This window comes from Hyperoodon ampullatus (assembly GCF_949752795.1).
Source record: "Hyperoodon ampullatus genome assembly, chromosome: 4".
NCBI classification, from domain to species: Eukaryota; Metazoa; Chordata; class Mammalia; order Artiodactyla; family Ziphiidae; genus Hyperoodon; species Hyperoodon ampullatus.
The window spans coordinates 113,901,282-113,925,146 of record NC_136917.1 but is presented as its reverse complement, the minus strand read 5'-3'; the positions used below and the strand labels follow the sequence as shown (position 1 = coordinate 113,925,146).

The following is a 23,865-nucleotide window of genomic DNA, read 5'->3' as shown; positions in this document are numbered from 1 at the left end:
CGTCCACAGCCTGTGCTCCGCAACGGGAGAGGCCACAGCAGTGAGAAGCCCGTGTAATGCAAAAAAAAAAAAAAAAAAAAAAAAAAAAAAAAGATACATGCACCCCAATGTTCACTGCAGGACTATTTACAATAGCCAGGTCATGGAAGCAACCTAAATGCCCATCGACAGATGAATGGATAAAGAAGAAGTGGTACATATATACAATGGAATATTACTCAGCCATAAAAAGGAATGAAATTGGATCATTTGTAGAGACGTGGATGGACCTAGAGTCTGTCATACAGAGTGAAGTAAGTCAGAAAGAGAGAAACAAATATTGCATGGTAACACATATATGTTGAACCTAGAAAAATGGTACAGATGAACCAGTTTGGAGGGCATCTACAGAAACAGAGACACAGATGTAGAGAACAAACGTATGGACACCAAGAGGGGAAAGTGGCTGGGGTGGTGGTGGTGTTGGGATGAATTGGGAGATTGGGATTGACATGTATACACTAATATGTATAAAATAGATAATAATAACCTGCTGTATAAAAAATAAAATAAAATTGATAAATTAAAAAAAAACATTTCAAGAACTATAATATAAGTATAAAATCCATAGCCTAAGGCGCTACAACACTTCCTCCCTAATCTATAATCGACCACAAGAAAACTGCTGCATTCTTTTTTCTCTTAAATTCAAAATTTTTATGAAAAGACAACTGATCACTGGAACCATAATAAACACTAATTCTAACTATTCTCAGTAGTAGTCTAAAACATCTGTGATACACTTCTGTATAAGTCAAAATAAATTTTATTTTCACTGACATTACTTTGACTATATTTGGTTAACATTATCTCATGTAGATTCATCAGCTCAAAATTAATTAGTATTATAGAATAGTGTATTCCATCCAAACAATTCATCTTTGTTGGCTCACATGCCTCACTGCTGCTGGCATGCCACTGTAATAATGGGCATGGTGCCACAGTAACAGATGGGCATAAATACAGACATGCCAAAGAATCAGTGTGTGCATCAAGTTTGAGAATTAGTATTAGATTTTCCTCCAAGAAATTCATAAATTATAGTAGAATAATATAAGTTTTCTACTTCTATGTTAATAAGATATGCCAACTCAAAGCCAGATTAATTTCTAAATCCTTAAAAAAACTTTCCAAGGCCACAGAAGGCAAGTTTTCCATCTGATGAGTTTGGATCAGCCTTTTGTACAGGGAATTGAGGAAACCAATATGCAGTCTCTACCTTAGATCAGCTTTGTCCCTGAAGCACTTCAAAATCTCAGTAAAAAATTCAGTTTTTAAGAAGTCACTTGGCACTGTTACAAGATGAAAAAGTTCTGGGGATCTGCTGGACAACAATGTGAATATACTTAACACTAATGAACCGTACACTTAAAAATGGTTAAGATGGTAAATTTTTATGTTACGTATGTTTTTTTAATCACCATTAAAAAGTCACATGGCCCTGTCAATTTCCTGATGAAGGTAATGTAGGCCTAGAAACAGAGAAAAGGTCCTATAATGTCCTACTTGACAGGAAAAAAAATCTAAAAATGCAAATCACTGAAGTTTACATGATTATTTAAATTTTGCCATCTGTTGAACAACTATTGTCATTTTCAAAAGTTTAATTTATTTCCACATATGGTTTTAAATTTTTGAAATATAAAACATATGATATTGACCAGATTATGCTGAAAATTTTTATAATTTTTACCACATTAATGAAAAGTTTTAAAATACTAAGAATGCTAAAGAAGGGGAAAAAAATCAGTTGTGGTCACTATTATCCAAAATCATCTGTTAAGCATTGTACAAGGTTCCAGGAAAGATGGCTCTGTGTGTGTGTGTAAAGAAAAACTATCTCTGACTTCCAGAAACTTAACCACATTTTCTCTTTAAAGAAATGTTCAAGCATCCAATCACCTTGGGAAAATCAATCTGTTATTTTATACTTGTTGATATTGACAGATAGGCAGAAACTACAAGAACTATGAATTTTTAACTTTATTTAATTTACTTTTAATTAACCCCAGCATTTCTACAACATGTAATGTTAAATATAAGGCATCTGTTTTTATTTTATTAAAGTACATAAAAAGTGTTTGTAAAATTCTCACTGCCCCTGAAGGCTATGAACTCAAATATTCAGAATAGTGTTCCAGACTTCTGGATATAAAGACCTAGGTAAAATTTCAACAAAAATTCTAGGCAATGACCCAGGGTGGCCCACTTTTTTGTCTGCCAAATAAAAATGTAACAAAAACTACCCTCTTCATAAAATAAAGTAGAAAGGATGTTTGCAGTAGCCATTTGTATTCCTTTTGTTATCTGACTGCTCACATTATTCTGGGCCAATATTACAGTGACCTTTTCAATAATCACAAACATATCTCAAGAAGAAATTTTTGACAGAATTTGGTTAAATCTAATGAAAAGTGCAATTCCTCAGTCACAGACAACTATGTATATTGCTCCCTCACATTCTCAAATATACATTCTCAAATACATAATAGCCCTTATCTCCTCCCCCTGAAAGCCAAAGTTCTTTGGAAAAGTGCTCTTCCTTTACTCACTTCTCTCCCACCTGTCAATCCTCTGCAATCTGATTTTCCCTGACACTGCTGTTACCACCACGATCACAAACCTTATCAGTAAATCCAAGAAACACTACCTCTGACTTTAGTTTACTGGGCTACTCACCAGCAGTTGGCACTGCTGACCACTTAACTCCTTCCTGAAACCCTCTCTTCCTTCAATTTCTGTTAAAGCAAAACATATGTAAGTCCCTCTTCTTTTAGGAAAAATGTACTCCTTCTCTAAGAATAGACAACTTTAAAGCAACAGAATACCTATCAGCAAGACTGATAGTTAAGCAAGAAGTTTAAAACAAATATATATTTTTTCATTTATACTATCTATAATCATTATTCTCAAATCCTTGATAACCACACAGAAGAACTGGCCTAGTGCTTATTAACTTCATTTATTTTTATGTAGTACACATTAAAGATACTATATGATTTTATAGTTTCAAGTACTTGTGAAATATAATTCAGAAAAACAATTATGTCAAACTTAACGATAATTTGAAAATTAAAAACATAAAGCAATGGTTAATGTGAAAATTAACAATGATTCTAAACTTTTAAGTTGAGAAAGTATATTAAAAACAAAACTTTTAAAAAGCTCAATTGATCTTAATGGTGTTTAAAATAGTATTAATAATAATTGTGCTTATTATGTATCAGGCACTGTTAACTGTTTACATATGTTAAACCTTTTAATCCTCACAATATTTCAGTGAGTGCAAGTACTATTATCATCCTCACCTCCATTTTTCAGATAAGGAAACCAAGTGCATAGAGTGATAAAGTAACCTGCCCAAGTGCCACTTATTAACTCTGTAACAAGTTTTCATACCCAGGCAGAGTAGCTCCAGAGTGGGTGTGCTTAATTAAGCATTATGCCATACTGCCTCAGTAAACCACAATAAACAACTTTATCTTCCATTTTCCTCCTACAGAAGTAGGAAGTGGGTCTGACCCTTTTCCTAAATCTTAAGCACAATGCAAAAGCTCTGTTTGTATGATGAACTTCAAGCATTTCCCCAAACTTCATTCTCTCTTCTTGGTCTTCTAAGTGAGGTTCAATTCTCCCACTCCCTTCAATGTTAACTTAGTACAAAGATTCCTCCTTGGCCTTCTCCTCACATATCACACAACTTCCTCTCAATGGCTTCCAAAATCATCCATCAATTGATGACTCCCAAATCTATATCTCCAACCTAGGTATATCTCCTGAGTACCACACCCATGTATCTAATGGCTTAATGGACACCCAACTATCAAACTCAACAGGTCCAAAATGGAACTCAACACTTTCTTTCCTCACTCCAAACTTGCTCTATCTTCTGGGTTTCCAATATCACAGAATACTTCCACCATTCACATAGCTGACCATTCCAAACACTTAGATGCAGCCAGAGTGATCTTTCTAAAATATAAATCTCACCACATTGTACCTCTACTTAAAATCCTTTGGTAGCTTCTTACTGTGCAAACCTTTATGATAAGTTCAAATTTATGAGCATGGTATACAAGACCCTTCATAATATGGACCCTGACTATCTATCAACCATCTTTCACATGTCCCAATTTCCCTCCAACTCTGTGCTCCAGCCATACTGAACTTTTCCTATTCTTTAAATAAGCCCTAAATCCTTGCCTCTAAACCAGCAGTGTCCAATAGAATGCTCTATGATGACAGAAAGAAATATTCTTTATCCACATTATCCAATGTTAACTGCTAGCTACACTGAGCACATAAACATGTGGCTAGTGTGACTGAGAAACTAAAATTATTTCAATTAGTTTAAATTTAAATAGTTACCTTTGGCTGGTATCTACGGTATTGAACAACACAGCTCTAAACCAAGGTATATGCTATTCCCTCTGCCTCATGTGTATACAGGTATGTGTGGAAAGCCCTGGTCAGTGCTAACATGTAACATCGTTAGTATTGACTCTTCTGTTAGGTTATTCCCTTTGTTCTTGTAGTTAGTAATTAATAAGGTCCCACTCTATACAAGACACTATTTAAAATAAGACACTATTTTCTAATAGTTTAGTGGTTCTTCCAAGATAGTGGTTAAATTACAATTTGCCCTAAAATGACTATCACTTTAAGAAATGAACAGACTCCACATATTAGTAAGTGAAAAAAGCAAATTACGATATTACACTAAAAAAGTATATAGCTTTGCTTTAAAAATACACAGTATATAGGCAAAAAAGACTGGAAGACCTATATCTTTTTAACTGATTCTCTATGGGTATTAAAATTAGGGTTATTTAACTCATCTGTATTTGCTAAATTTTCTATAAAGAAAGAGGGAAATCAGTCCAGTGATTATCTTTTCCCTGTTGCATCATCAATTTATTCCTTCCTCTTCATAACCTAACATTCCCTTCCAGATACCATTCCATTTCCTTGCTCCCCTATACAGTAATACATACTAACTACAACTCTCCTTTCTCTCTCTCTCTCTTTTTTTTTTTTAAGATTTAACTTTATTTATTTTTGGCTGCATTGGGTCTTCACTGCTGTGCCTGGGCTTTCTCTAGTTGCGGTGCACGGGCTTCTCCTTGCGGTGGCTTCTCTTGTTGTGGAGCACAGGCTCTAGGTGCGCACGTTTCAGTAGTTGTGGCATGTGGGCTCAGCAGTTGTGGCACTGGGCTCTAAAGCGCAGGCTCAGTAATTGTGGCGCACGGCCTTAGTTGCTCCACGGCATGTAGGATCTTCCTGATCTAGGGATCGAACCCGCGTCCCCTGCATTGGCAGGCGGATTTCTATCTACTGCACCACCAGGGAAGTCCCTCTCCTTTCTCTCTTGAACCCACTCCAGTCAGGCTTTCAGCCCCACCACTGCACCTAACCTGCTTGTCAGGGTCACCAAAGACCTCCAAAGTGACAAATTCCAAAGCCACTTGTCAGTACTGTAATCACCTTACTTGACCCTATCTGACAGAAATGCTCCAGGAATGCCCCAGAGATTAGTACTCTGACCTCTTCACTTTCTACATTCACTCCCTTGACGTCTCACCCAATCAGGGTACTTAATACCCTCTATAACCCTAGGCTCCCAAACTTATATCTCTAGCCTAACTCCTCCCTAAGCTCCAGACTCATATATCCAACTGCCTACTTAATATCTCCTCTTGGATGCCTAATAGGTATCTCAAACTTAACATGCTCAAGCTCTTGAACCTCTTCCCCCTTTAAAAAATTCCTCTTTACACAATCTTTTTCATTTTGATAACAATTCCAAACTTCCAGCTGTTTAGGCAAAAAAACCTTGCGTCCATCTTTGGTATCTTTTTCCCTCACATACCACATCTAAACCATCAGCAAATCTCATTGGCTCTACTTTCAAAATATATCCAGAATCCAACCACTGCTCTCCACTACCACCAATCTGATTTAGTCATCCCCTTCTCTTGCCTGGGTTACTGTGGTGGTCTCCTTGCTGGTCTCCCTGCCTCAAATCTGCAGTCTATTCCTAGTTCAGGAGACAAAGTGATACATTAAAAACGTAAGGTGGATCATCTCACTCCTCTGTTCAAAACCCTCCAATGGCTTCCCTTCTCACACAGAGTAAAATCCAAGTCCTTAAAATGATTTACAAAGCCCTACACAATCTGGCCCTTACCTCTCTGACCTCCTCATCTGCTAAGTTCCCCCTCTTCCTTCATTCACTCTATCTAGACATACTGGCCTCTTTGTGGATGCTCACAGGTCAGAAACTCTCCTGCCTCAGGGCCTGAGCACATGCAATTCCTCTTGACTGAATACTTCTCCCCAGACATCTGCATGTCACTCCTTCAGGTACTCCAGGTAGTACTGTCAAGGATCTTTTCCTGACCCTGCTATTTCAAACTCAACCCAACCTCCACCTTAACTCTCTATCCTCTTTCCCTGCCTTACTTTTCTCTACAGCGCTCCTTGTCATCAAATGACCAACCATATATTTACTTGTTTATTACCTATCTGCTTCCAGTTGGAATATATGCTCCATGAAAGCAGGCATTTTGTCCACTGATTGATTAATCCCCAGTATCAAGAATAGTACCTAGCATAAGAAGGCACTTGTACTTGTTAAATCAGTAAGTTACTTCTATATTTTTTTAGTTATAGAAAAAAATTAGAAATGAATAAACAGGTCCCAAGTATCCTACAGACCATAAACTTTTTGAAAACATTTGAAAATATATCTGGCACACCACAAGCACTTAATAGTTACTGACTGACTTCTAAATGCCCATTCTGCTCAAAACCTTCCAATGGCTTCTCTTTACACTCATAGTAAAATCCAAAGTCTTTACAAGGCCCTACACAATCCGGCAGCGGACCTTCCACTCTACACCTTACCTCTCTGCCCCCACAGTACTAAATTCCCCCCTCATACTTCATGACCACATCCTTAACCGAGGCTTTAAGAAACTTTAACCCATTTCTAGAGTAAAGCTGGGTGATGTGTAGCTCTGCCAACCCACGATATTGGGACCAGCCTTATTCATAAGTCTCTCCCTTATCCAGCTGCCATGTTAACTCACTCAGCTGCAGGATTAAAGACACTGGCCTTCTAATTAGGTCAATTCCTATCAGCAGTACAAATAATCAACCCATCAATAAGCAGACATTGACTATAAATTGTTCACTTTTGTAGATCTATGAACTCTTTCCAGCTGACATGCTAAATAAGTCTTCCTTAAGTACGCAAACCAAAGAATCTTATTCATAATAATGTGAAATATAGGAAAATCATTTCCTTCTTGATTATTCCACTTTGGGCTCTTCGCTTTAAATTTTGAATTTGGACTGCAGGCAATTTGTTTTTGGCAGTAGTTCATTTATATACACAATTGCAATACTGTCCAATTATTTCACTATAATACATTTGTCATTCCATGAGCATTTGTAACTTTTCTGCAGTAAAAAAGAACATTTCAACTGACCATCTGTCTGATTTTTTTGGTTTTACTCATTCAGTTCTAGTAATGTTACCCTAAATTCTAAATATTTTTAGAAGTAATATCTCACATCTTTGGGATTTAATGGTAAGGCCTGAATTTAAGTATTCCATATTTTCTCCTTGGATTTCACAAAACCAGTGATCTTAACATAACACATCCTATATCAAGGGATGAATATTTTCTTGGTTGAGTATTTAAGATAAATTGTAAAAGTCAGAAGTGACTCTCCTGGACTTCTCTGGTGGCGCAGTGGTTAAGAATCCGCCTGCCAATGCAGGGGACATAGGTTCGAGCCCTGGTCCGGGAAGATCCCACATGCCACGGAGCCCATGAGCCACTACTACTGAGCCTGCGCTCTAGAGCCCGCGAGCCACAACTGATGAGCCCGCATGCTGCAACTACTGAAGCCCACACACCTAGCGCCCCTGCTCCTCAACAAGAGAAGCCGCTGCAATAAGAAGCCTGTGCACCCCAACAAAGAGTAATCTCCGCCCGCCTCAACTAGAGAAAGCACGCGTGCAGCAACAAAGACCCAACACAGCCAAAAATAAATAAATTAAATAAATAATTTTTTTTAAAAAAGAAGTGACTCTCCTCCAAGAAGAAATGCAAGCTAAGCAAATAAAATGGAACACTTATAATCTGTTGGAAAGTAGGACTCTGCAGTATTTCATCAATTTTTTGTTCAATGTGGTAAAATCTTATTTGATTTCAAGTATGTTTCAAGAATTAAATTACAGGAACCCTATTGCACCACTAAAGTGACAATCCTTAACCTGTGTAGTTAGCCCTTTGTAGAACTAACAGTCTTACTTATGTGAAGACAAAAACAACTAGTTCCTTCTTTTGTTAACAGCCATCTTGGAACAAATGACATTTACTTAGTGAAAGATCAATAAAACATTGAAATTGGGAGTTTCCTGGCAGTCCAGTGGTTAGGACTTAGCACTTTCACTGCTGTGGTCCAGGTTCAATCCATGATTGGGGAACTAAGGTCCCGCAAACCACGCGGTGCAGCCAAAATAAAATAAAATAAAACACTGAAATTGCTTATATTTTATATGTCTTTTGTAAATTAAAAAAAAAATAGGGTCCATTTTACATATACAGCATGGCAAATACATTGTTTACATCTCCATAACTAGACCTAGTGACCATAAATTCCAAAAGCTAAGCAGAATTAACAAGATAGAAGAGCACTTACCAAAACTGGAGTTATTAGAACTCAAGGGAATTTAATCTTCAGAAACTGAAGATAATGACAAGGACAAAGGTATGCTATGGAAATCATTAATGGAGTGTATTTTCATACTGGCAACACTGGACTCCTGAGCACGAGAGAAAGGAATTCACAATGAGGAGCCTGTGCCTCTTCATAATACGCTAACAACTCAGGACTCCAACATTTTCATCATCTCAGACTAAAATGTGTTTGACATTTTAAAATTACAGCACGTTCATTTTCTTCAGTAAATCACTGTTTACAAAAATAAAGGCTTATAATAAATACCTTTTGGTAGGTATGAAAAGTTGAGAATTATTACACAATTTAACACTAATTTTATACTTGTATTACTTGTATTAGTTCACATTAGCCTTATCTCACCAACTAAATTCTTAAAGGCAAGATAAAGATCTTATAATTATTTCTTATTTTTCTGCTGAAAACACAGAGGAATTAACTATACTTACGGTATAGTTAAAGATGCCTTTAAGATGATATAAATAAAGTTAAAGATGGTATAAATAAAGATGCCTTTCAAGAATGGTATAGACTTCAAAAATCCTGATTGTAAAATTCATTCAACACTTATGTGACAATTCTAAGTCAATGACCCTAACCACAACAAAAACTCAAGCAATGACATAAAGAAAATGACTGTTTTGGAACTATATACAATTAACTTCAGGGTAATGCAATAATACAATAATAGGGATACCAGGCTAAATTTTCCTTCTGTATAAGGTCCACGGAATCCAGTCATGCTTTATTTTTTAACTACGCTGGCTAAAGAAACAGTAAATATTAGTAGAATCTGAATCATTCAATTGAGTAAAAGACCTAAAACATTTATTATGCAAAATTATAAGCCAAACACTTTGCTAAGCACCTTCACGAATAAATTATACCATGTAATATTAGGTGAGTATGTGAAAGAAAGAGTCATCTATACAATATTCAACAAATATTCAATGAGTCACTACAAAATGAAAATACAGAATGACTGAATGAGATAAAGGTATCAATGAAAATACTAGGAAAAGTAAAAAGAAAGTAGAGCAAGCTTTGAACAACTGGAACTATAAAACTGTCATATGAAAAAATTTTTAAATATGGTATAGACCCTAATTTAAATTAAATATTATAAATAAAAAATTAAAATTAAATATTATAAATAAAAAATGGGAAAAAAAGTTTAAACCCTCATATGGAGACACAATGACTCTTTAAAGTATGTCTAAAATAATGTGTTATGGAGTGGCCAATATGGTGGAGGAGGAAGATCCTGAGCTCACATCCTCCTATGGAGGATGTAAATAAATAAATAAAATTTAAAAACAAAGTTAACTCAAAAACATCCCTATAAGAAGGTTGTTCTCATTCAGATACATTTCTATATGCCCTCTTGAAAGGGAGAAAAAGCAGTGCAGGTAAGTTAGATTTGCTGTAATTATATGCAAACTAGAGCCCCATTGTAATCCTAGTGGATTCCACTGAGAAACACTGATATTAAAGGTTAAAGGGTTATATGTAATGTAATTTTCATGGCTGATATCAAGCTGACAATAAATAAAATTTAAGTTAAAAAAGTAAGCTAGGCCTTATCATTTGCAATGCAAATACACTGATGTAGTATTAATTATATCATACTACTATATGATGTAGTACAACGCAAAAGTATGCAGCTCTTCGTTTGGGTCTAAATCAGCTCTGTGAATCTAAACAAATGAAAAGTCCACCCCAATTTCAGCAGGGACTAAAACTGTTACCTTGGTTACCTATTCATTGTTAAATCCAATGGTCTCTTTTCAGCCTTCATTCTATTTGCCCTCTCTCTGCAATTCCTAACATAGTTGACCATTTCCTCTAACCAACTTTCCTCTCAGCTTCCTTTTCTTTTCTTTTCTTTTTTTTAACCTTTCTCTGGTTTCCTACCCCTTTGAGCACTCTTTAGCTAGTTCTTCTTCCATTCACACCTTAAATGTTGGTGTTCCCTAGCGATTTGTCTAAACTGCCTTGTCTCCTAACCAGAAAAATTCTCCCTGGGTGATTTCATCCATTCCCATGCTTTAATTACTACCCACAATTCTAAATGCTGATCTATAATCTATATTTTATCTAAATATGCTTTTTTTTTTTTTTTTTTTGCAACTCTCCTGGTTTCGGTATACGTTGCCTGAAGAACTCCCCCTGTTCTCCACCTGGCAAAAATCTTCCCAGGCTTTATGACCTAAAATATCACCACCTCAGCAAAGCTTTCAACAACTTTCCTAAATAGTGTTAGTTAATATTCTAGTTTAGAAATCATTTTCAACTATACCATCTTATGAAAAACTCACAAAATAGGCAAGTCCTCTCTAGAAATGAGGACACTGAGGTTTGAAGAGATCAAGCAACTTGAACAAGGAAACATTACTACAGGTGGAAAACATCAACTTAAATCCAGGCCTTCTCACTCTAGGTCCAATGCTCTTTCTAATACACTGTGATGTTCTCAAAAGAAAAGAGATTTGGAAATTTAGTAGTTTTACCATTGTTAAGAAAAATTAATTAGTATTGTCTGCTTCCTTCTAGAAATTAATTCCTAATTAAATGTTTAATCCAAAAATAAAAATATTAAAATTAATTTTTAAATTATACACACACAGCCAAATTGGTTAAGATAAGAGTTTAAGACAAAAGAAAAATAATTGAGGAAAAAGCTAAAAGCAATAAAAGTTTACAATAGTCTCAAAGGAAACGATTACAAAAAATTAATTCTTTACATTTTTAAATAACGAAATTGCAAATCTTGACACCAATCATCTAATACACAGGCTTGATTAACCAATAAATGATGTATAAAATCTGCTTTCGTAAAACCATTTAAGGCTCCCTAACTTTAGTTCTATTTAAAAGGGAAGGGAATAAATAAGATTGATAAATAGGATTAAATTCAGAAAACAAAAATCATCAATAATCCTGTGACTAGGAAGTGACTAGGCATCCTTGAGATAGTTAGCGAAGGATCAAAAGGACATAGAGCTTTAGGATAAGAGGCCAAAGAACAGAAGAACATAGGGGTAAGACAGGAATAAAGACACAGACCTACTAGAGAATGGACTTGAGGATATGGGGAGGGGGAAGGGTAAGCTGTGACAAAGTGAAAGAGCGGCATGGACATATATACACTACCAAACATAAGGTAGATAGCTAGTGGGAAGCAGCCGCATAGCACAGGGAGATCAGCTCGGTGCTTTGTGACCGCCTGGAGGGGTGGGATAGGGAGGGTGGGAGGGAGACACAAAAGGGAGGGGATATGGGAACATATGTATATGTATAACTGATTAAATTTGTTATAAAGCAAAAACAAAAATAAAAAAAAAGTGAAAAAAAAAAAAAAAGAACAGAATAGTGGAAGGAGTTAGAACATCACCACTTTGCAGACACTGTGGTAAAGACTGGTTGAAGAGATTCATTGATGGTTGCTAAATATAGGGGATGGTGAATCTGATGAAGAGCAAAACATCTGCATGGTCTCCAACTGTCCGCCCCATAGATAGATTATTGGAAAAAAAATAAATAATGGACAACCCTTTACCTGGGAAAATTAACATCATGAAGATGGGCATCCTATGCCTCCCAACACAATAGTCTAAGAAGGTAGTACTGTAGCCTGGGATACATAACATGAATGTATGTATGAACCAGCAGAGACAAGTTGATTAACATGCTATAAAGTAATTGGCTTGTATTCTTCAAAAGTGTCAAGGTAGTGAAAGACAAAGGCTAAGGAACTATTCCAGATTAAAGGAGATTAAAGAGATATGAGAACTAAGTGAAATACATGATCCTGGACTGGATTCTGTACTAGAGAAAAAAATGTTTAAAAAAATTAAAATTATTTATTGGGACAAATGACAACACGGGGATTATAGACTGTAGATTGTACCCATGTTAAATTTCCTGAATATAACAGTACTACAGTTGTAAAAGTACTGCAGTTCTTAAAAAAATACACACTGAGGTATGAAGATAAAGAGACATGATGTATACAACCTATTCTCAGATGTATCAGAAGAGATAATAATATGGAACGTATGTGTCTGCGTGTGTATGGAGAAATAAATAAAGCAATGTAGCAATTTTTTTAAATTGGTGAATGTGCCTCAGGAGTAGTTCTTTGTATTATTCTTGCAACTTTTTTGCAAACCTGAAACGATTTCAAAGTGTTGATAAATCATCGAAAATGAGAGCACACGTGCGCCACAACTACTGAGCCTGTGCTCTAGAGCTCGCGTGCCACAACTACTGAGCCCGCATGCCACAACTACTGAAGCCCGCGCACCTAGAACCCGTGCTCTGCAACAAGAGAAGCCACTGCAATGAGAAGCCTGCGCACCGCAATGAAGAGTAGCCTCCACTCACCGCAACTAGAGAAAGCCCGCGCACAGCAACGAAGACCCAAGGCAGCCAAAAATCAAAAAATTAATTAATTAATTTAAAAAAAAAAAGAAAATGAGAGCAGAGGGGGTGGGCGAAATGGGTGAAGAGTCAAAGGCACAAAGTTCCAGTTATAAAATAAATAAGTCAGGGGGATGTAATGTACAGCATGGTGACTACAGTTAATAATACTGTATTGCTTATTTGAAAACTGCTAAAAAAGTGAATCTTGAAAGTCCTCGTCACAGGAAAAAAAATTGTAACTAAGTGTGGTGATGGATGTTAACTAGACTTCTTGTGGTGATCCTTTCTCAATATATAAAAATACCTACTGAATACCTACCTACGTTGTACACCTGAAACTAATACATTACATGTCAATTATACTTCGATAAAAAAATAAATTAGGGCTTCCCTGGTGGCGCAGTGGTTGAGAGCCCGCCTGCCGATGCAGGGCACGCGGGTTTGTGCCCCGGTCCGGGAGGATCCCACATGCCGCGGAGCGGCTGGGCCCGTGAGCCATGGCCGCTGGGCCTGCGCGTCCGGAGCCTGTGCTCCGCGACGGGAGGGACCGCAACCGTGAGAGGCCCGCGTACCGCAAAAAAAATAAATAAATAAATAAATAAAATTAGAGCAGAGGAACAGGGTAAGCTTTAAGTTTTTTATATAAATTTTGTCATTTGGGTTTTTAAAAAGGCAAATATCACCCTTTAATAAATGAGAGAATGCAAGCTCAAGAGAGATTAAGTGACCACTTCCAGAACAGGGGTCTCCTTGTTTCTGTACAGCCCCATTAGGTTGCAATTCAATGGCCAAAATGTTTCTAATTCCTGAAAGCCTCAAGGTCATACACTGTCTACAACTACTATTCAAAGTTTTAAACTTTTAATGAGTTGTATGCATTCTCTAATAAAAGCACAATAAACTTCATCAAGTAGTAAGGAGCATATCCAAGTGCTCAAGAGAATGGGCTCCTAGATTAGACTGAGTTCAAATTCAGGGAGTGCAGTGGTTCCAGCTTTGTGATCTTGGGCAAATTAACCACTTGTGCTCCAATTTTCTCATCCGCAAAGTGGGATCAAAGAAGTAGCTTTGGGGCTTCCCTGGTGGCGCAGTGGTTGAGAGTCCGCCTGCCGATGCAGGGGACACAGGTTCGTGCCCCGGTCCGGGAAGATCCCACATGCCGCGGAGCGGCTGGGCCCGTGAGCCATGGCCGCTGAGCCTGCGCGTCTGGAGCCTGTGCTCCGCAACGGGAGAGGCCACAACAGTGAGAGGCCCGCGTACCACAAAAAAAAAAAAAAAAAGAAGTAGCTTTGGGTTGCTCCTTGATCCTCTGTGACACTTGAGCATCACAGAATAGTTTCCCATAAGCCATACTCACACTCAGCCAAAGGGTTGTTAGGAGGACCAAATGAAATAATAAATGTAAAGTAGTGTGCACAAGCACTCTATAAATGTTAGCTATTTTTATTTTAAATCCAACATGCTCAGTCACCTCAACAGCACTGGTCATAGTCAAAGCCACACAGTTTTTTCCAAATCAGGCCCAAATCTGACAAAATAGGAAATGAAAGGCTCTAAAAGAAAAACATCTTAGAAGTTCACAAAACATAAAAGTAAATCAATTGTAAGCATATCACGTGCAAAACAGACCTCTACAGACATACATTAATTCAACAGTTGAAACATCTGCTAATAGAACAGCAGAGCTGCAACAAGCTCCTTGTTGGAACAATCTATCATCTAAATACACAGAATGAAAAATGAAAAATTAGTTATATTACTTTTAAATTTTTCTAACCTGCAAATAAGGAAACAAACAAATAAACAAACCAAAAACTCTATTTCACACACTCCATACAGGATTTCAGTTAGCTTAATACAGTGAAAATGTAATCCCAATTTCAACTACTAGCACCTTCCAGAATGTCTTTTAAAATAAATTTGAAATTTAAATTAAATTTTAATTTATCTTTCTGACACCGCAAAGCCACCAGCACAGCTACTTTACCTTAATTTACCATAAATCTAGTGTCAGTCTATTATGTGACCATAGTGTTTAGTTAGCACTGAGATTAAAAAAAAGAAAAATGTAAAAATGATTACAATAAAATACAAAGTTACCTGAATTCTGTAAGTTTAAAACCATTCCTTCGCCCCCCAAAAAATCAATGCAGGGCGGGCGGAGGGGTTCTTTCCTTTTTCGGTGGTACTTATAATACTCTTAATAATTCTTTTTTTTACTCTTAATAACTTTTCAAAAAAACAAGTATACAATGTTTAGTGTTCATTTTTAAAATTCACACTATTAATTTGTAAAATTTTACCACTTGCTCAGAGTAACACTAAATATTCTCTACTCATATGCTTATTACTGTGTTTAGGATTGGGGGTGGTTTTTTTTGTTTTGTTTTTTGTTTTAGGGTTTTTGTTTTTGTTTTTGTTTTTGTCTGTAGTGCAAAGGACGTTGCCCGACAACGTTAATGTCTGTATAAACCAGCTTGTCCCTTCATAAAGCGCCTAAAACACCTCCTCGCTCCTGCATTCGAGGGTCACAGAACAGTTTCCCATTAGCCACACTCACGTTCCCTCTCAACTCCCCAAACACCCCTTCCACGCTGGTGAGCGAATTTCTCCAGGTGTGATCAAGCAAACATTAAATTAGCTTGAAGCGTTTGTTCAAAATTCAGATGCCTGTGCCCCAGCCCAGACCAATTCAGAGTCTTTGGGGATAGCACCTAAGGGCTCCAAATGGTTCTTTTTTCACTGAAGTTTGAAAACTACTAGAGACTCCCCTCCACACACTCATCCCAAACTTCCAACAACTCCCATCAGTCCCAACTGATTCAGCTGCGGGAAACATTACCACTCGGCTCCGGGGCGGTCTCAGCGCGACCCCACCCCTCTCGCGGGAGCCCCATCTCGGTGCCTGCTCCTCCCGGGCACCAGCTCCCCAGTCCCGTCCCCACACCCCAAACCTTTCTCCTCACTTCTTCATATCGCTGCTAAAGAGGCCGAAGGCGCCGGAGGGGGAAATCGTTGAGGTCGCCTCCTGACCCAGCTCCGTCGCCTCCCCTCCTCCGGACTGCTCACTGTAAGCGAAGCTGTTGCTAGACATTGCTGCGGTGCTGCCGAATGTCGGGTTGGCCCTGCCGGGGGTTCTCTCCGACGGGCTCCCGTCCGAGGGACGCGAAACCAAACTACTTCTCCTTTGGAGGGGCGCCCGCAAGCGCTTCCGGACTCGTCACGGCTCCCAAAGCCGACCTGGCGGTCCACCCCCTGCGCATGCCCAGTGTGCAGGCGGCCGGAGCCCACGCCCGCGCCGGGCACTCCAGGGCCTGACTGGATTTGCCTTCTCCGGGCTTTTGAGGTAGCTGAGAGGCTCGGACCCCGGCTCTGCGGAAGGCAGGCCTCGCGCATACTGGAGACGATAGACTCTCGACTTTTAAAGTTTTTTTGGAGACAAATACCCGTGTATCCATTTCGATCCCCTAGGAGGTTCCCGAGCCCGGACACCCCTTTGTCGGACTCCTGTTGTAAACCAGTAGCTTTCAGATTTTTCCTGAAACTCCAATTAACACACCAGATCAACTTTCCTAAACATATCAGGGTTGCTTTTCCTGTTTAAGCTGGTTTCTGCTCCTCCCCCTCCAGCCATCTGTGTCTTACACCTGCCCCAGGCAACCTTTGTCGCAGATCTCCGCGTTTAAAGGAAACCTCCAGGGCCCTGTCTTTGAGGATCCACCGCCTGCCAGATGTGTTCATTGTAGTGAAAGCTTCAAACGAAAATCCTGGGGCCGTTGGTTTCAAGGAGCTAGTGATTCCTACTGGCGTCTGTCTACCAAAAGTAGAATAAAATAAAATAGAGTGCGCCTCACGCCCCAGGAGTAGCCTATCATCTGGGTACCTCCTTCCTTTGTTCTGCCGCTTGTGGTATCACTTACTAAAGTCTTCTGGGGAGTCAAGGCAGAAAGTTGCCTGGCCCCTGAGTAGCACCTGAGAAAGCTTCCCAGGAGTAACTTCCCTCAGCCTGAGGTTTCGGGTGGATTTCAGATCCTACCCTACGCTTTCCGTACTGCTTCCCCTTTAGGCAGACTTTGAAGCTTAGAGCGCTGAGAAACTGTCAGGGGACTACGGAAACAGTCTGGGGAGGCAGCGCCTGGGTGGGGGAGGGGAGAGCGTCGTACAAGGATTAGATTGCTGTCCTCACCTCCTCTAATGGCCACACTGGAAACAACACTGAGGTATCACTACGTACCTACCCAGATGGCCAAAATCCAGAACACGGACACCACCAAATGCTGGTGGGGACGGGGAGCAACAGAAGCTCTCATTCATTGCTACTGGGAATGCAAAATTGTACAGCCACATTGGAAGATAGTTGGGCAGTTTCTTACAAAATTAAACATACTCCTACCATATAATCCAGCAATTGAACTCCTTGGTACTTATCCAAAGGAGCTGAAAACTTATGTCCATGCAAAAATCTACACAGATATTTATAGTAGCCTTATTCCGAATTACCAAAACTGGGAAGCTATCAAGATGTCCTTCAGTAGGTGAATGTATAAACAAACGGTGGTACATCCAGACAATTAAATATTATTCAGTGCTAAAAAGAAATGAGCCATCAAACCATGAAAGGACATGGAGGAAACTTAAATGCACATTATTAAGTGAAAGAAGCCAATCTGAAAAGGCTACATACTCTGTGATTCCAATTATACGACCTTCTGGAAAAGGCCAAACTATGAAGACAGTAAAAAGATCAGTGGTTGCCTCTAATTGAGTTGGGGAGAAGCGGGATGAAAGGGAGAGAACAGAGGATTTTTAGGGCATTGAAAATGCCCTATATGATACCATAATGATGGATACATGTCTCCAAACCCATAGAATAAATAACACCAAGAGTGAACCGTAATGGAAACTATGAACTTTGGGTGATAGTGATGAGTCAATATAGGTTCATCAATTGTAGCAAATGATCACTCTGGTGAAGATGTGGTAACCGGGGAGGCTGTGCATGTGTAGGGGCGGGGCATATATGGGAAATTTCTGTAACTTCCTCTCAATTTTGCTGTAACCTAAAAATATTCTAGAAAACAGAATCTTAATTTTTTTAAAAAATATATTTTTAAAAAGAAAAGCCACACTGTTACTTTGGAAAAAAGCACGGCTCTAGGTGGGGGAGGACAGAACGCCCTCCAAACTTCATATTCTAGTCAAAACTTGGCAGGTTTTTTCTTCAGCTGTTGGAATACCCTTCCAGGGATGAAATGATGGAGCACCTAAAATGTTTTGTTGTCAGTATCGATGATATCGATCAATTTAGGGAATTTCACCTACAGCTGATTTTTCCTGATGATGATGATATATACTTAGTAGATGGCTTAGTATGTACGAGGCACATAAATGATTTTCATATATTAATTTATTTAATAGTAGAAGAAGCTAAGGTTTGCTTTCCTTTATCTGTGAAATAAGGACACTAATATACACATACCCTAGAGACTCTTTGGCATATATTCCTGGGCATAGAATTTCTTGGTTGTAGCTTATATGCACCTTTACTGAATATCCTAAATTGTTCTCCAATATAATTTTAACAGTTCACACTCCCACAGCAATGTATGAGAGATCTTCTTTCCTCACATTCTCACTAATACTTTGTTTTCTTAAAAGTTTTTATCCTCATCAATATGATAGGTATGAATATTATTTTATTGTAATTGATTTTCATTTTTGTGTTCATAATGAATTTAAACATCTTTTTATGATATTGTTCCATTTGCATTTTCTTTTCTGGGAACTGCACATAAAGAAATTTACTCAATTTTACACTGAGTAGTTTGTTTTCCTTATAGATTTGAAGTTCTTTATTCTTGAGTCTGTCTTTCACTGCTTGATTTTATTTGGTAATATTTTCGTATTTTAATTTTTTCATGCAGACTAGTGTAGGAGATTGAACTACAATTTTTTTTACATTGCCCTTGAATGGTGTGGGTATTATGATTATATATTCCTCAAAATATTTGTTGGGTAACTGTCTTTTTCTCTTCTCTGGATTATTATGTGTAAGATGCAAAGCATATATTCTTTAGAAAAACAGATGAAACTTTCTTTTATCACTGAAAATATATTAGGGACTTGACAAGATGAATTCCCTTACTGCCTTAAGATTCTAAGACTGTTACAGAAGTATTCTTACAGAAATATACAAAAATATATAAAAATAATAACTACATACGTTGAGGTCTAGTGTTCACATCTCTTCAGAATTCAAAAGCTTTTATATATTTATGACGTTTTCTGACAGGAAAAATGGTCATGCTTCCAACCAGAAGAAACATCAGCTCTAGTTGAACCAAAGACTTATTCTTTGATGCTTGTTACCAAGCCAAAAGCAGATTTTTCTGTTTCCTACCCACATATATAGAATCTCAGGATCATTGATAAATATGCTACTTTTTCAAAATGATTTTTTCCCTAACCTTTTAACAAAATTTTTATTGAATTTTCTGATTTCAGCTTCTGTTCATCTGAACCCTCATGATAATAGGTGTTAAATTTGGTATATATATTTTCAAACTTTTATCTAAGCATAGAAAAACAAATTATACAAATTATACATGTGTATATTTTACCAAATGTCAGTTAAAACTGTATCATCAACCCCCGATCGCCGCAACTGGAGAAAGCCTGCGCGCAGCAACGAAGACCCAAAGCAGCCAAAGATAAACTTATTAAAAAAAAAAAAAAAAAAAAGGCAGGGTTACATTTCTTCAGGGTTTCAAAAAAAAACAGGACACACACAGTGAGTCAGCATGGCCTTGGCATGTGGGGAGGGAGTCTTATCATCAAAGGAGGACCAGCATTGGTGTCCCAGGAAAAGGGGCATTTAATCTTTATTTTTAACATGGACTCTCTTTACTTTTGGTCAATGTGCCCTTTTTCTTTAATAATTAAAGCAGATGTATAATGTATGTTTGATAGGCCCCAACAGGCTATTTTAGTTAACATAAAATTAAAGTTAACTCATGTATAAGCCAGAATGACTTCCCTATATCTCAATATGTGAACATTTCTTTTATCACCCTCCTTGCGTCAAACCTTTCTGTCCTTGTTATGGGGATGTGAACTCCATGACGGCACCCTGTCCTTGGCCAGGTCCCGAAAGAGACAGCAGAGCCAGGGTGGGCAGTGAAAGCCTTCAGCCAGTGGCACCTTGGTCCTTGAACTTTTAGTTCTAACCTCTATGGCAAACTCTAAACCAACTAAACTCCCAACTTCCAATTCCATTTTCTGCCCTTGTGTCTTTGTTCACACCAGTTCGTGGGCCACGACAGCTGTCATCCTTTTTTTCCTGCCAATTCACTCTGAAACTTCCCCTGATCCCCTTCTTTATGAAATAGCCCTTCTTTTTCTCCAGATCTCTTTTTTTTCCTCTGAATCCATGTAATATTAAACCCTTTCCTAAAAAACAAACAAACAAACAAAACTGAATTATCATTCTGCATCTTATTTTTTCTTTTAATGTATTATGGAAATCTTTCCATTCCATTATATGTGGCTGCCTCATTGTTTTAAACATATACATAATAGCTCATTCTCTGGGTGCACCTTTATGTATTTAGTCAACAGCCCATACAACATTGGCCATACGTGTGTTTGTACACTAGCTTCAATTTTTCCATAAAGTAAGATCCCAGAAGTCCAATAGCTAGGTCCAATGATGTGCACACTTAAAATTTTAATAGATAGTGCCAAATGTATAACCCAAAAGGAGGGTACCATTTATCTCTTCTACAAATATTCCTCTGTTTCACCATACCCCTTCCAGCAATGAATATTATAAATCTTTTTAATGTTTGCTAATCTTATTGGCAAAAAATCAATAATAAAATCCTCACTATTGTTTAAACCTTTATCTCATTTGTTATAATTAGGGTCCACATAATAATGTATTGTCCAAATTGGAAACTTTTAAGACTCTTTATGACACTAGTCATAATTTTACTGGAAGAGCACATATAAACCAGGCCTTTCCCAGGGAAACAGGACTATATGATTACCCCAAATGGGATGGAGTTAAAGCATACATTAATTGGCCTTTTGAATTTTTTCTATTAATTATGCAGAGTTGACATTTGCTTATTTTTAAATGAGTTATCTGTCTCTTTTATTTGTAGGCACATTATAAATAATGAATGTTAAACTTTTCTCTTTATTTTCTAGGAGAGTGTAAGTTATAAAAATTGATTCAAAAAGTTGTAGGAAACATGAATAGACTAAATAATTATAGAAAAAGTTGTCAAAAATCTACCACCAGAGAGATACTAAACCAATACAGTTCTATTAGGCCTATAAGGACTTCCAATTTCTTTTATGTTAAACTATTACTGAATTTTTAAAAAGAAAAAGACAAAGCATTTCCAAATTCATTTTGTTAAGACCAGCATTAATGAAATCCAAGCCTGACATTTTTTTAATACAAAAAAAGGAGAGCTATAGACTTTCTAAATAATATACTGAACTAATATTAAATGAAAACATAAAATTACCCAGTAGGTTTTACATATAATAAAATAATTTTTAACATTAAAAAGCTTATTATATTTATTACATATAGTATATATATCAATAGATATTGGAAATGGATTTAATAACACAATCAGCTCTTCTGATTTAAAGTTATAGTTAATAACCTAAGAAATGGAAGGAAATAGTGTAACCATTATTGTGCATATACAGTAGTCCCCACTTGTCCACAGTTTTGCTTTCCATAGTTTCAGTTACCTGCAGTCAACTGCAGTCCAAAAGTATTAAATGAAAAATTCCAGAAATAAACAATTTATAAATTTTAAATTGCATGCTGCTCTGAGTAACATGATGAAATCTTGTGCTGTCTCACTCTATTCTGCCCAGGACATGAATCATCCCTTCGTCCAGCATATCCATGCTGTATACACTAACTGTTCGTTAGTCACTTAGTAGCCATCTCACTTATCTGTATCACAGGGCTTGTGTTCAAGTAAACCTTATTGTATTTAATAATAGACACAAAGTTCAAGAGTAGTGATGCTGGCAATTTGAATACTCTCTTACTGTGCCTAATTTATAAATTAAATATTATCATTGCTATGTATGGATAGAAAAAAACATAGTATATGTACTATTCATGGTTTCAGGCATCCACTGGGGTTTTTGAACATATCCACCGTGGATAAGGGAGGACTACTGTATAAATGTTGTATGTATAGATTATGTTAAAATACCTCCACAAAACACATAAGTAAAACACATATTCATATTTAATAGTGAAACATGAAAGTATTCCAACTAGAGTCAGAAAAAGAATAGATATGCCTAATAACACCATTACCATTTAATACTCTTCTATAGATTCTAGATAATGCAATAAGATAAGAAATATAAATAAAAAAATAAATGGTGGGAAAGAAAAGATTATAATATTTATTGATAATATGATTATCTTGCTGGAAAATCTAAGAGAAAATTATTAGACCTTTACGTTGATTCAGCAGAGTGGCCAGATTCAAAATCCAATAGCACTCCTATGCACCAATAATATCTACTTACAAAATGTAATTTTAAAAAGACCCTATTCCACAGTAGCAACAAATAAGCCTTAAGAAATTTACAAGACATAAGGGAAGAAAAACTATAAAATTTCACCAAAGGGTGGGCAGCAGGGGAAAGACCTGAAAAGAGAGTCTGTGTTTCTGGATAGGAATATTCAAGTGTTTCTATATACTTAATGCAGCTTCCATCAAAATTTAAAAATTTTACCAGACAAATTGAATCTAAAGTTTATCTGGAAAAATAAATGCAGCTTAAAGCAAGAAATCTGAGGGGGAGTGGAGTATAGCATGGTGAAGGAATTACCCTACCACTCACATAAATGTACTATAAAGTTATCACAATTTAAACGTTTGGTAGTGTCTCAAGAATCAGTAAACTGATTGATAGAATAGAAACAGACTAGCTCTAAGTGAATATTGACATTTTGATAAAGTTAATATTTCAGAACACTTATGAAATAATGTATTCTTCAATAAATGGTACTGGGATAATTAATTAGTTAACTATAGGGCAAAAACTAAAGTTAGATTTCTGTATTCATTTCTGATGGCTGCTGTAACAAATTACCAGAAGACTAGCAGCTTAAAACAACATAAATTTATTCTCTTGCAGTTCTGGAGCTCAGAAGAGTGAAATCAAGATATACATTCTGAAGTATGGGCGGGCTTCCCTGGTGGCGCAGTGGTTGAGAGTCCGCCTGCCGATGCAGGGGACACGGGTTCGTGCCCCAGTCCGGGAAGATCCCACATGCCGCGGAGCGGCTGGGCCCGTGAGCCATGGCCACTGAGCCTGCGCGTCCGGAGCCTGTGCCCCACAATGGGAGAGGCCACAACAGTGAGAGGCCCGCGTACCGCCAAAAATAAAAATAAAAATAAAGTATGGGCAGGGCAACTCCTTCCAGAGCTCTAGGGGATTAGACCTTCCTTGCTTGTTCTAGCTGCTAGAGCTGCATTCCTGGCATTCCTTGGCTCTTGGCCCCTTCTTCTGTCTTTAAGGCCAGCAGCATAACATCTTCAAAACTCTCTGCTCTGTCTTCACTTTGCCTTCTCCCAATCTGTGACAAGTCTC

The 23,865-nt window shown here is 37.5% G+C and overlaps 1 protein-coding gene across 2 annotated transcripts in view; it reads right to left on the bottom strand.

The window, feature by feature from the left end:
- Window positions 1-16,312, bottom strand: part of AP3B1 (adaptor related protein complex 3 subunit beta 1) — a gene marked incomplete at both ends in the record, with an annotated part of 275,647 nt that extends 259,335 nt beyond the window's left edge. For both annotated transcript variants that reach the window (XM_079703244.1, XM_079703245.1), the window contains one exon: window positions 16,185-16,312. In XM_079703244.1, coding sequence (XP_079559370.1) covers window positions 16,185-16,312 — 128 coding nt within the window. The remainder of the gene's footprint in view (window positions 1-16,184) is intronic.
- Between the last annotated feature and the right edge of the window lie 7,553 nt (window positions 16,313-23,865).